This window comes from Varanus komodoensis, unplaced genomic scaffold (assembly GCF_004798865.1).
Source record: "Varanus komodoensis strain SLA01 unplaced genomic scaffold, ASM479886v1 scaffold15, whole genome shotgun sequence".
Lineage (NCBI taxonomy): Eukaryota > Metazoa > Chordata > Lepidosauria > Squamata > Varanidae > Varanus > Varanus komodoensis.
Window position 1 is genome coordinate 25,396,405 of NW_025335440.1, and position 14,342 is coordinate 25,410,746.

The 14,342-nt window shown below is 40.3% G+C and overlaps 1 protein-coding gene across 1 annotated transcript in view; it reads right to left on the bottom strand.

Annotated features, from left to right (window-relative positions):
• Positions 1-1,259: 1,259 nt before the first annotated feature.
• LOC123020842 (macrophage mannose receptor 1-like) overlaps positions 1,260-14,342 on the bottom strand; it is a 40,918-nt gene continuing 27,835 nt past the window's right edge. Inside the window, 10 exon segments of the mRNA XM_044425032.1 lie at positions 1,260-1,723; positions 1,725-2,189; positions 4,026-4,030; positions 4,969-5,169; positions 6,204-6,314; positions 7,321-7,473; positions 8,943-9,108; positions 10,331-10,563; positions 11,509-11,611; positions 13,238-13,383. Coding sequence (XP_044280967.1) covers positions 1,685-1,723; positions 1,725-2,189; positions 4,026-4,030; positions 4,969-5,169; positions 6,204-6,314; positions 7,321-7,473; positions 8,943-9,108; positions 10,331-10,563; positions 11,509-11,611; positions 13,238-13,383 — 1,622 coding nt within the window. The 3' untranslated portion in view covers positions 1,260-1,684.

Sequence of the window (14,342 nt, forward strand, 5' to 3'; positions counted from 1 at the left end):
GACACACTAAAGCCAGCATTGGCACAAAATTTAATCACAAAAAGCCTTCTGGAAGATAAAACATGTTCAAAATATGTTTAAAAGGAGACACAGAGAGAGGGACTAATATTTCAGAAACAGTCCACCTAAAGTGATCTCATTTTAGACTCAAAAAACTTTTGAGATAGTCCAGACCAAGATGATGATGATGATCATGCCTCTATCACTGAAGTTTTCTGGGCACTTACAAGTCAGAATTTGCCCAAACTCACCCGTCGAGCTGATAAGGTGCTGGGCATGGACTGTAACTTGGGTTCTCCACATCCAAAGACAGCAAGAAGTTGCTACCTGTTTCCGTTCTGGCTGCTCTTCTGTGTGACTGATTTGCATGGTGCAGGGCAGGAAATAGGAAGAAACACACATTTGTCCACCAGATGTCACTGGTAATTCTATTGTTAAAAGTAGGGTCTGATTTACTAACTTTAGGCTACATTAATAGAAATATAACTTCCAAATCCCATGAAGTACAACCTCACCTTTACTCAGCACTGGTTTGGCCTCATCTAGAGTACTGGACACCCCAGTTTAAGAAAGAGGCAGAACATTTGGAAAGGGTTCAGAGGAAAAAAGGATGATCCAAGGTCCAGAAGAAAAGTCCTGTCAGGACAGACTGAAAGAACTGGGCATGCTTAGCCTCAAGAAGAATGAGGGGAGATATGATAGCTCTCTGAAAGTACTTGAAAGGCTGTCAGAAAGAGGACAGTCAGGTTCTCTTCTCGGTCATCTCATAGTGCAGGACATGGAATAATAGGCTCAAGTTACAGGGAGCCAGATTCTGGCTAGGTATCAGGAAAACCTTCCCAAGTTAGAGAAGTGTCACAATGGAAGCAATGACCTTGGGAGTTTGTGGGCTCTACCCACACTAGAGACTTTCAAGATGCAACTGGACAGCCATCTGAGAGGGATGGTTTTAACTTGACGTTCTGCAGGGAGTTTGACCTGATGGGCGTCAGGCCCCTTCCAACTCCACTATTCCATGACTGTATGAACTTTTCCTGAAGCTCTTTTAAATGCAAGTTGAGTTTGAGGATATTGGCCTCAGCAAGGGGATTCTTCTCAGTGGATCCATTATCCTGCTTCCAGAGTAGTAACTATGTTGGTCTTCTGATGCAAAAGGAACAAAGAACCATGTGACACCTTCGGGCTGAACACATTTATTATGGCTTAAACTTTTGCAGATTACAGCCCACCTTAACTGAATGTGGTTAAGGTGCCCCAGGACTTCTTGCTGCTTTCCTTAGTATCTCACAGTATACAGTATCTGTTGGCTCAGATGACCAGGCACTAGCAAATAATAGATTCTGAACCATGCACAAGAGAAGAATTTAATTCAAATTATGCTTGCTTAAACACTTCTGTAATCATGATGAATAACGACTTGCACAACCAAAATAATCTCTTAGCTAAGCTTGTGCTGTTTGAGGTTGTGAAATACCACCACTCTGTACCATTTTCTACTTGTACCATTGTGTGTTGTTTACAGAGAACATGCCCTGTGACACACACAGTGCATTGCTGTTTTGGACAAACATTTTCCAGATTTCTATTAATTTAGAAACAGAACAATCCTATCAGAAGTACCCTCTATCGAAGTTAATGGGAATTACCACCAGTTCAGTGTGCATAGGACTGCAGCCCAGATTTGTTAATTCTGCTCTTTGTTGTTCACAAGAGTTTCTGAGTTAGTTATGTGGAAGAATAATCTCATTGTCACAATACAAAGATGTGCCAGCACCAGCACTGGCTTGTTGCCTTCTTCTTCTTCTTTTGAGGAAAATAAAGACTGCTACTGCTACACCACTGAGGATAAGGACAACCAGGATAACCACCATTAGGCTTCTCCCATGGTTTGGACCAGGAACTTCCTCTTTCTCTACAAATGGAAAGAATGTGTGTGATGTATAGAAGACACATACACAGAAAAACAAACATTGCATGAAATATAGTCGGTCAAAACTATGATGTAGTTCCTTGTACAAACAGGAATTTGTTAATATTAAGTTCTCAACACAAAGTAATTTGGTGGAGACAGTTGTGTGCTGGGGACGTACAGCTAAAGAAATTGACACCTCCTGGAAAGATCGGTGATACAGAAAAAGAGCAGAAGTGAAGCCAGAACTAGGCATGTACAGGATGGTGTGCTGAATCCTCTGGAGGTGGAATCAGGCTGCCTCTGTTTAAGGAGATTAGTTTTTGCAAGCCATGAAGGAATCCATCCCAAAAAAAAAAAAAAAAAAAAAAAAAACATTGGATGCTATAAGCAGCTGATTATAGAGCTCATCTATGGCACCAATTATTCCATGTACTGAAACTGCTGTGCTGGCACAGGGATGTCTGAGAAATTTGCTTTTGTTTACAAAGCCTGCATACACCTCCTGTTTGTGATACTGAATGTGAAAGCACCCAGGAGTGTGTGTTTGTTTGTTTGTTGCAAAATTTGTGATCTCATCCAAAAAAGTATTTGTTTTAAATGTGTACTTTGAAATAAGCATCAAAGTACAGCTATGGTTTAAATTTTCACACTTCAGTCAGTTTTGAAAAAAAATATTGTAATGGACACTTTTCCTGTTGAACAAAACAGGTTAAAGACTCTTTAACTGAGCCAAACAGGAGTGAGCCAAAATGAGCTTCAAAGCAATTTCCTGAGAATTTCGAAGACCCCGACAAGTGCTCTTTCTCCTACACCTGGTTATACTATCCCTTCCATTATGAGGTTGCACTGTAGTCACTCTGGTTCTAGGTTCAGTCACACTGCTGGTAGGAAAAGGTGGGTTAGTGCAGGCTGAGGAATGAATGCTGATCTGCAGATCTTCAGAAGCACCAAGAGTAAATTGGATACTTGCCTCTAGCATTTGGACCGTTTAGCTTTAACACTCTGAAGGCACATGGCATAGCGATTCTGCCACATAGACTACAGCCAGCAAGTTGGCCGAGTGATATTTAATCCCAGGAGTGTAGAATTGCAGACTTGTGTGTGGGAGACCATCGGCCTTGGAAATCCCTCGTGGCTACCTTGTTTCTTTAGATTAGAGCTTCCTTGCTTGCTTCCTAGCAGCAAGACTTCTTAATGAACTGGGGGGAAGGGCTTACTTTGGGAGTTGCATTTTTCTTGCAAAAATATGTTGCTGTTCTTGTTCTAGCTACCACCGAGGTACCAACATCAGTGCCTGCATTTGCTTTCTAGAAAAATAACTTGGCAAAGGATCATTGCTAGGGAGAAAAGCAGTAGCTACCACAAAACAGGATGCCCAGAATAATGCTACAGCTGGGGTGTTTGGTGAGAAATAAAATGCCCGCTACTGCCTTAAGGATGCTTGCTGATGCCTCTGCATTTCTGTGAAATAGAGGGGTGTGCATGTGTGGGTTCTTTAAGAGTCCCATGTAACCACTGATGTCTGCAAATGCAAGTCACCCCTCTAAATGTCTCAGATTGGTTTTCCCCCCTTCATTTACCCCTTAAGTCTCTCTGGAATCTGTTCACCTACCTTTGAGCTGCATTCTATTGTTTATTAATTGCATTGTTGTCATTTTATATTAATTATTGTATTTTTGATCTGTGAACTACTCAGAAAGTCTTTGGTCTGATGGGCAGTGCCAAATAATAATAAATTAATAAATAATGCAAACAATTATAATTTAAACTGAGGAGTTTCCCCGTTAAAGCAGCCTTACCTTTAGTTTTTGTAGAGTTTTTAATCAAAGGTTCTTCAATAACTATAAAAATGGAAAAAAGGGTCATTATGTTCAATTGTGTACATTCCAGAAAACTATATAGGCATTAGTGAATTTTAAAGACAATTTTCAAATGAGTTTTGACTATTAGGGGAAAATATAAATATTACTATATTAAATTAGGGGAAACAAGATGACTGATCAAGTTAAAATGGCATTCCCTATCCGGTCAAAGAGTTGGGCATTTGACTAATGAAATAATAGTAGCAATAATATAATAATAATTATAACAACAGATGGTCAAATATTATTACCTTTCCTAGAATAAAGTTTATTAGAATAAAACATGCTCTCTTGGGAACACAAAGACCAATTTGTTAATGTTACAAACATGCATAATATAGTAACTATTGGAACTGGAAATGATAGCAGGAAACATTGGTTATTAAATGTTTACCAAATATTAATCATGGTTTCAGAGCCAGTGTGGTGTAGTGGTTAAGAGCATGGGACTGGGACTCAGAGGATCTGGGTTCTAGTCCCCACTCAGCCATGGAGCCAACTGGGTGACTTTGGGCCAGTCACAGACTCTTAGCCCAACCTACCTCACAGGGTTGTTGTGAGGATAAGATGGAGGACGAGATGTAAGCTGCCTTGAGCCCTTTGTAGGAAAAAGGCAGGATATAAATTGAAAAATAAATCGAAAAAATAAATCGAAAAAATAAATAAAAAACATGCTATCACTTGTAGTAAATATAATTGTACTTCAATGTGGGTTCCGACATCATTCCTGCTATATTCTATACTAGGCAGTGCATGATTAGAAGTATTAGTAAAGTCTGCCGTGAACTGAAAAGAGAACAGGAGGTAACAAAGAATATGAAAGACGAACTATACGGATTAGTTTGGAGGACTGTGATTTACACTAGAAAAAGGATAAAAGACTGTCAGAAAGAACACTCGGGACAAGAGCCCTTTTTAGCCAATAGGGACAGAGCAAGATGGAAGGTCATCAAAATGTCTAAGTAGGAAAACTTTTGCACAGAAGCACAGAAACACCTTTCTTGGAGAGCTTGAAGAAGGGGGTGCGGGGTGGTAAGATCTGGCATGGAGAACTTCTTTTACATGAACCCACAGAGAGAACAGTTCGTCAACAGCAGTGTAAGCTACTCATGATATAGTTTGGCACAAGACTAAGTATTCAACTAATGTTTTAAGTCAGAGTTGTTGAAAAATTCAGCATGATTTAAACATTACTTTTTTTTCTTTTGCAAATAAATCCCTTGGAGTAATACTCGCGTGAAATAGACCACTCTCCTGTATGGCCATTCATGAAAACGGAATGATCTTGATATTTAAGAAAACCATCACTGAAATATCTTTCTGCAGCACCATCGAGATATCCTTCCTTCCAGTTGACGAAATCCACTGCAGTATTATCCTGCCATATCCATTCTCCTGTGGGGGTTGCGGGGGGGGGGGGGATGTAGACCACAATGAAAAGGAGAAATGTAGCATGTTGATTGTAAAGCATAGTGTATAGAGAGAGATTTTGGAACAATACTGGTTATTGTTCCTCTCAAGCTTTTTCACTGTGGAAAATATGCATGTGATCACTATTATGGTATCAGAGTACTGGTCACACTAATAAAAGTTTATATCCTGAGTGGATCTTTTGCCCGTGAAAAATGTGCTCATCTGATCTCTTCTGCCTCCCATTTTCTCAGGCCACATGGAATGCCATTCTGGATAAGCATCCGGCAGTTCCTGGGTTGACAAACAGAGATTTTGTGGGAAGGAAGGGGTGGGAAAGCTTGCACTGCTCTCGATCAAAGCCAGTACTTATTTAAAAAATTATCCATGGTGGTTTATCTCACATAAATCTAGAATGATTTGGCTAGATGCCTGAAGGAAACCTTGCTTGGAATAAATAAATTTCAGATAAACCTTGCTTGGCAGAGAATAAATGTTCTTCAGAGAATGAACTTTGTTTAACAATAATATGCAGTTTTGTGAAGATTATGACTCTAATAGTCTAATGTTCTCATTTCAAATGCACTTACTCAATGGGGTTAACATTTTAGTTTGATATGCGAAAATTCTGATAATGTTATATCTCTAAGCTCACCAAGCTGCAGAATGAGATGAGAAAATTTGTGTTACTTTCAATTTTTCTTATTTTATTACCCACAAATCTGATCAAACAGAAATTTCAGTCAGTCCAATGATGTGTATGATTACTCTGAAGTCCCTCTAATTCCTGGGAGTTTCAGAGTTCTGTACTCCAAAAAAATATAAATGTTTAACATTAGAAGATATTTGCTATTCACAGTAAGGTGGACAGGGTATGAACAGTTGCAGACACATTAAAATATTATAAGATTAATTACACTGTTTCCTAATATTGTACATATACTAAAAGATATTCTAAAGAGCACAAGCTCGTATTCATAGATTGGAGTATAGGTAACCATTGAAGGTTAAACAATTACCATCTATACTTTTGACCAATCCTAGCCAAAAATCCATTGGACGGAGTTGTTCAGTGTGTTCTCGCAAAAATTCCTGTTCGGCTAGGTCTTCTATTGAAGTCAAGGTGCTACCTAAGGAACATCAGATGAGTCATTGCTGATAATATGAACAAACTCACCAGGTGTTTTGCTACCTAGTACCAGCAGCACCACACAAAGTTTTGATGCTTTGGGGAGACAAGTCTTTCCAATATTTATGATTATTATTGTATTGGTTAAACACTTTAGTAGAAAACAACAACTGCAACTTTATCTTTTTGTACAATTAAACATTTAAAACCAATAATTTAAATAAACATGCTATAGAAATAGCATTTCCAATGTAAAAACTTTGTCAATATCTTAAGCTGTGATTCATGCTGTTCTTAGAAAGTCACAAAAACACGAACAGGAAAAATATCCATATATCACTCTTCATTTAGCTCAGGATATCTGATCAAAGAACAGAGCAAGTTATGATCTCTTGCAAAATACTTTCATTAACCTTTGCAAAGCAAAGCCAAGTATGCTTTCGGTGTCATGGTTGTTGTGCCCATCTGTAAAGTTGGAGGAACTGAAATCAATTCAGTCTTATATGGAATATTGTATATTGGTTGGGATGTGATACTTCTATTAAAATACCCAATATAAATTACATTTGTAAAGTTACAGAGATGGAAGAAGAAATATTAGTATGGGAACTAGAAAGGAATGGAGGAGATGGAAGCTGAAACATGATCAGAGATGACCAATTTTTCTTGATTTTTAAAAATATGTCTTTCTACTACATTTTTACTTGAAAAAATCAGCCTCATTGACAAGAAGGAAGGAAAAATATGCACCTATATATTTATTCTTCTTACTATATTATATTTTCATCCTGCTCCTTCCTCTCTGAAGAGCAAACAACCATTCAGGGCAGGTTAGGCTGTGTTTGCTCCAAGGTCATTCTATGAGCTTTGTAGCTCAGGAGATTTGAGCCTGGTATTTCTGGTCCAAGTCCCGCATTTTAAGCACTGTGCCCTGCTGATTTAAATACCAACCATGAGTCCTACAGATTGGAGCATTATTGCTGTGATCTAACTAAAATGGCACACACCTAATTGACTGCATCTCTTGGATGCGGCAGACCAGTATTCATTCCCCGGGTGGATTGCGTAGCAATGAGTTCGAAAAGGAATCCATGATAATTCGGTTTCTTTTAATTCAGGGCACCTTCCAGGAGCATCAGGAATTTCAGTTGAGACAATACCTATTATAAAACAAATATTTTTTTGTTTAAAAATGGAATAGGTACCTTAAAACCTATATTTAGATAATACAAACAATAATCACAGCCAAAACGAAATGGTTTCTGTGCTCAGAATTGCACATATTTGTAATTTAGAACAGACTGTCCTACCTGCATGCAACTCACCCTTTCCTCAGACTAAAGGCACTTGTACTGGCAATTGACAACTTTGCTTGCTGTGAAACGAAGCCATATTCACAATCAAGTGAATTGCACCCTCTCCTTGAGTATCAAACCCATTTGACACAGTGGTACTACTTTTAGGTGGGCACGCACAGAACTGTGCAGAAGGAAGGCTAGCTTGGGGAGGTCGCAGAAGCAACAGAATCCCCAGCAGCCAATCCTGTGCAATTCTGTCCCAGCAGGTCAACGGAGTTTACTGTGAGTATAGATTACAGCCTGCATTCCCAAGAGTCTGTTGTCCATTCTCCATGGGTGAATTTCAGGCAAACTGATCCCATTTAATTCCAGACCAAGCCAGCCATATGCACATGGCAGTCTTGGCCCTGGATCCCCAGTAGATCCCAGCACGGCTGCCTGCCCTGCCCTGCCTTCCACCACCAGAAGTACCAGGCAGAGAGTGCTGTGTTGGGAACATTGACTGCTATGCTTTCAAAAGTTTAAAAATCTGCTATTTGTATACCAAAGGAATGACTTGCAGAGACGGGAGGGGAAGCAAACAGCAGCTGCTCTGTGTCCTCAGCTGAAAGGGTCTTCTGTCAGGGCTGGTGGCATCCGTCCCCAACAATGCAATGCAAGGAGAAAGGCATTGAAAATCAGGGGCAACCAAATGCCTGAGTTAGATTAGGCCTTTTGCCAACATGGGTCTTGTTCATTAGTAAATAAGCTGCGGAAGCCGTGCCCATCCAAGCAACGTCCTCTTGCAACGCTCTGATATGAGTGTTGCCAGAATCCTGCCCACCTGCCTGCCAGACAGGCCAGCTGGGGGAAATGAAAGAAAGCACCTTCTCAGCCCCATTGCGAAGCCCTGTTTCTCAACCAGGAGGTGGTACTTCTGAAAAGTAAAAGTTGCCCCTGTTGGAGAATAACAGTGCAAGCCTATACACTGAATTTTTATTCAGAAGTAACCTCCACTGGGTTAAACTGGATTTACTGAAAGGAAAACAAGGATGGGATTTCAGCCTTGGCAATTGTTCATCTCTCGTACATTCACTGGCTCCTAAACTGCTTTTATATGGCTGTACAGTGACTTTACAGTGACTTTTGTACACTGTGATCTTCATTCTATTTATGTTTGTTAAAACATCATGCCAATAAAATTATATTCTTTCATTCAGTATGCAAGTGGAAGAAGTGGCTACACCACATTTCCAAACTATGTGCTTTTTTCTTTGCAATAACTGGCAAAATTCCAACATAAACTTTGCTGGAATGAATGTGCGATGTATCACATTCCTCCCTTTGCTTACCATGAGATTGTTCACAGACAGAGAAGTACTTTTCATTGCAATTTCCAGTTTTCCAGTGGCCATCTAGGTCTAAGTAGACACAGGCTATTTTCTGCTTTGGTTCATCGGGGGCCCAGTTAGTATAAACCAGTCTCCATCTGCTTATCCACTTGTATCTCTCATTTGTCTAAAAGCAAGATGCACACAGAAGAACGCTTGCAATGGCTGAGAAAGATCGGCTGTTTAGCAGTTTAACTTTGGTTCAGGGGAAACTGGAGAGTTCAATTTCATCAAGGTTTGGTTTAGTATTAAAACTAGACTGAAGAACATTACCACTGAGCAGACAGCTAAACTAAAATTAAGATGCAGATGAGGAAGAAAGAACTCAATTTGCTCAGCTGCTTTATGCCAAGTAAAACTGTTGGTGCACCTGTTACGGTAATACCAGCACTGACTGCAACTTCCCTTTTGGGTTCCAGCAGGGATTCTTTCCATTCCTGCCAGGAAATGCCAGGGATCTAACCCAGGATGTGTGTTCTGCCACTGAGCTAAGGCTTGCCAGTGAAGACACAAGTGGTTTTGTGATAGCTCAGCCAAAGCTGAGAGAGGCTTCAGATAGGAAAAGATGTGGATCCAGAAAGAGGTGCTTTGTGTTTCTTGCTCCTGAAGCCTCATGTTACATTTCTCTTAGTGGTGCCAATGGAAACTTTCCCTGCATTGGAAACCTGCACATCTCACTGTGGGGAGACTTGCTGATGTGTCAGTCTCATGGAGAATGAATGCATCTCCATGCAGGCACCTCCTCGCAGATGGAGCACTGAATGTGTGCATAACAGCAGCGGCTCAACCAGTCTCGTGATCTGGTTCCTTCTCTCCAGCACATATGTTGTTCAGCTGGATTCTCCTGCCTCTACAAGCACAGTTGAATTTCTATCAGACTCCTTAGTTCAACTGGCACAGAGGAGAAGTGCGTTCTAGCCACACACCTGGACATTGGTGACTGATTTTATCTAACCCTGTTTTGGAAGAGATTCTAATGGAGGAAACTGTCCACAACGTCAACTGATTATGGAATGTGCTCCCTGGAGAGGTGTGTCTGGAGCCAAGTTTATATTTTTTTCGGTGCCAGGTTGAAACCTTTTTATTTATTTTAAAAATTAATATTTTATCATTAACCGTCACTTCTTTGTTTTTTGTTTTTGTTTTTATATAATTTTATGGATTTTGTTATTGTTTTTTGTTTTTCATTGTATGTTGTGAGCCGTCCCGAGATGCCAATTTAAATCATAAATAATGCAACCCTGTGCTGGCAACGTATCGCAAGACTCGGCATGGGCACGGCTACGGACATGCTCAAAGCCCTCGCATGGGTGAATAGCTTTCTGCTCTTGGCCGCCTGCCATTCTTACCATATTGCTGTTTAGCCCGATCCACACCGGCTCCCCATATTTTAACACCTGCAGCCACAGGAATGATTGGACGTAGGGAGTTAAAACGCTGGCAAGCTCTGCCCCCTCGGAGCGACACTTTCTTCGTGCTTCTTCCCAAGTCATTTTGGGGCTAGCAAGCGAATAGCTGCTGTTTCCATAAGGGACATAGCCAGAGGCCGGAATGGTCGTTTCATGGTGAGGCAGTGCTGGATCTATGCAGCAAAGTAACGCAGAGAAAAGGGGGAGGTCAGTTTAGACGGCACACAGTCTTCAATCCTATGCTTGTTTAGATGGAAAGTCATGCAATTCCCAACACGGCCAGCTGGAAAATGCTGGCAGTTGCGTGAATTTTTTCGGTCTAATCATGCACAGTACCTTACCTCAAATTTAACAACTGTCCTCCATGTTACAACATTTCAAAACAACAAAAATTAAAATCCTGAAATAAATTAGAATTATTGACAAAACCAGAATATATTTTTCTCACACTATTCAAAGAGGCAAATTAATTCATTAGCAACCAGCCTACTTGAAAGTAATCTGCATTACTTTTGGAGAACCTGCTCCTCAGTTAATTTCCGCTTCCATGCTTTTGTAACAGAAAGTGTCCAACCATTTATTTATTTAGTCATTTAAAACATTTTTTACCCCATCTTGTATCTGAGAATGGAACTCTAGGTGGCTTTAAAAAGACCAATTTAAAGTGGGGTCAGCAGTGCACATGCATGTGTGTCTCTTTGTGCATGTGTGCGCATGTGTGTGTGAGCATTTGCAGCTCTATTTTTGCTTTCAAATGAATGCACATAGTCAAAAGTGAAGCCTGAAGACTAATAACAACTGAAGACCATGGCAATAAATTGCAATTATATCATCAACAATTTGCTTCTGGTCTATTTTGGCATGGTGTGTATCACTCCTCCCTCCTCCCCCACCCCTCATATACACAATTGTTCCTTACTAGTGGTAGCATAATTATGGTTCTCCAGTTGACCTTTATGCATGCATAAATATCACTCAAAAATGCTGCAGAGTGTGAATTCACTAATGCATTTAAAGCTGGAAATCCTATTTACTTTCTGAGTAAAATGACACAGCAGAAAAAACTGTCTTTGTTCAAATTACAAAGTGTTTTCTCTTCGATCACTTTAAAAACTTACCAGTGTTCCTTTGACAGATGTAGCTTTTATTACCATCACATTTATCATCTCTCCAATTTCCTGCCAGTCTTTCAGGCCTACTCATCATGAAAACACAGTAACCCTGAAGAATAAACCAGAGAACCTTTCTATTTATAAGTGCTCTTGGAATTCTTCTCCTACATTTTCCTCTAATAATTGGTGTGCTTTTAAGAGCCAAGTCAGACATTGCCATGAACACCTGCCATGCCTCTCCATGTTGCTGTTAGCCCCAGCCCCAGATCATCTCTCCGCCCCCATGGGACCAAACCTCTTCTTCAGAGGAAGGTCATGCAAGTATACTGAGAAAAAGAAGACATTGAACTCTGAGAAATACCTGACACAACTATTATTCAGAGAGTTTACATGGGCAGGGTAGTAACGAATGCTGACTAGTCACACGCTCCATTCCAGGCTCTCCACAGTTACCCGAGGACCCCAAAAACAGAACACACATCAGGGCTGCTCCAGAGCCCAGAGCAAAAGCACGGTGCACACCCAGCAGTGCAAACCGTCCTGTCTCTGATGTGCTGGAGGAGTGTTCCTTGGCATGGATCAGGGCCCTGGTGATGTTTCAGGGAGTGGTTTGATATTAAAGCCTTCTATAAAAGTGTCCGGTTGTTTCTAGCGGATGCTGGTGCAAAATCTTTTCAAACTAGCACTTTGCCCTGCCCTTGTTACCAGCTGGACTACCATTATCCCAGCAGTCTTTCCCTGAACTTTATCTTTGCTCAGCTAGACAATTAATTTGGTTAATTGCTGTTGGAACAATATAGTTAATACTTATTTTAAACATAAAACATGCTTAGGTAATGTACAGTTGTTTCTTCTTTTGGGAAAAAGGTTTTTGCACAAACATTTTTGCACAGGAATACTCTAACATTAACTGATGTACACACTTTAAAAAAAATTTTTGTCTCCTTCAGGGATAAATAGAATCTCTGTATCCCTTAGACAGTGAAAAGGCTGCTATTATAATACAAGGATCAACAGTCACCTCCTATAAATGCAATGCACTGAAGCCTTTACATAGTTTTCAGTATTCGAGCAGGTATAGAATTGTCACATTCAAATAAACTCTTATTTAATATTTGGACACTTTCTCTTGAATGCTATAATAGCTAGAAACTTGTATTGATTATTATGGATATATGTACACATTGCTGCAGGTTTTATTGCTGTTTATATTGTTGTTAATTACCCTCCTGTTTTCTCACTTTATATTAGTTGGATTTAATGTGATTTTAGATACTATCATTTTATTTTATTATAGTTATGTTGTTGTTTCTACTTCTTGTGAGCTCCTCAGAGAGCCCCCAGAGAGCCCTTGGGCTATGGAGCAGAATACAAATACAAATACAAAATGCAAATACAATATATTAAAAATGGGGTGCCAAGTTGCACAACTCCACTCCAGCCCATATTTCACTAGAAAATAGGAGAAAGCTGTCTCAGAGAGAACTGAGGACATTTTGCAACACTAAAGATGTAGGTTAAATTATGTTTCCAATGCTCACATCATTTCCAGCACAATTAGCTACAATTAATTCTGCCCTCCTGACATGGGATCTTTGGAATCTATTCACAATGCCACTACCTGTTCTAGATGCTTTTCCATATGTGCAGGTTAATTACAGAAATAGCATATCTAAGCACATTTTTGCAAGAGGGGGTGAGGGAGGGGAGGAAAGCCTTTTTAGGCAGGACTTACTCTGTTATGTGGAAAACCTTTGGCCCAGTTTGTATAGTACACACCAACAGTTCCATCGGTCCATAAGAATCTCCCTGGCCAATTGACATCATTCAGTCCTATCCAGGTATCATCCAAGGTGCTTTTTAAGTGCACTGTCAGAAAAGCTGAATAAAATATATATATATATTAGCATATATTATGTGGCGTTTCACCAGTAAATGAGAGCCAGTGTGGTGTAGTGGTTAAGAGTATGGGACTGGGCCTCAGATGATCTGGGTTCTAGTCCCCGCTCAGCCATGGAGCCAACTGGGTGACTTTGGGCCAGTTACAGACTCTCAGCCCAACCTACCTCACAGGGTTGTTGTTGTGGGGATAAGATGGAGGAGGAGATGTGAGCTGCCTTGAGTCCTTTGAGGAAAAAGGCAGGATATAAATCAGAAAATAAATGAATGAATGAATGAACAATGTTTGTTTGGTTGTTGTTTGTTTTGAAATACTTTTATCCCACTCCATATCTAGGCAAATTTCAGAGTGGCAAACACTACAAAATAAAAACAGTTTTAAAAAACACAATAAATATTAAAGAAGGAGGAACATTAAAATTGTGGTTGGTCAGGAAGAAACATTTCTTGGAGCAATGGACTGAAAGCCGTGCAATGTTGGGGCCTTCCTACAGAATGGGATTCCATAGAAATGGGGCTTCCACCCTGGTGGTCCCAATCAGACCATGTGGAACTTCCAGTAGAGGGTCTTCTGATGGCTTCAGTGCCAAGGCAGATTGGTCAGGGAGAAGGTGCTTTCCCAGGTGCTTTCCCAAGTTCTTCAGATCTCTGCACACTAATACTAAAGCTCGGAAATGCCAGTGCAGTCCCTTCGGCAAAAGGAGTACTTTCAGTATGGTGAAAAGAGGCAGTTCCCAACAAAGCCAAGCTCCTTCATTCTGCACTCTTTGCAACTGGATCGTAGTTTTCAGATACTGTTGGGCCCAGTGTGGTGGTGTTCCCCTGACCACAGGGGTGGTCACACTACTGCCTTTAAAGACAGTAAGAATCATGTCATGCAAAGATGGGTTTACTACTCTCTTGACACACCCAGTTAAGCCATCTTAGCTAGCTTTTATTAG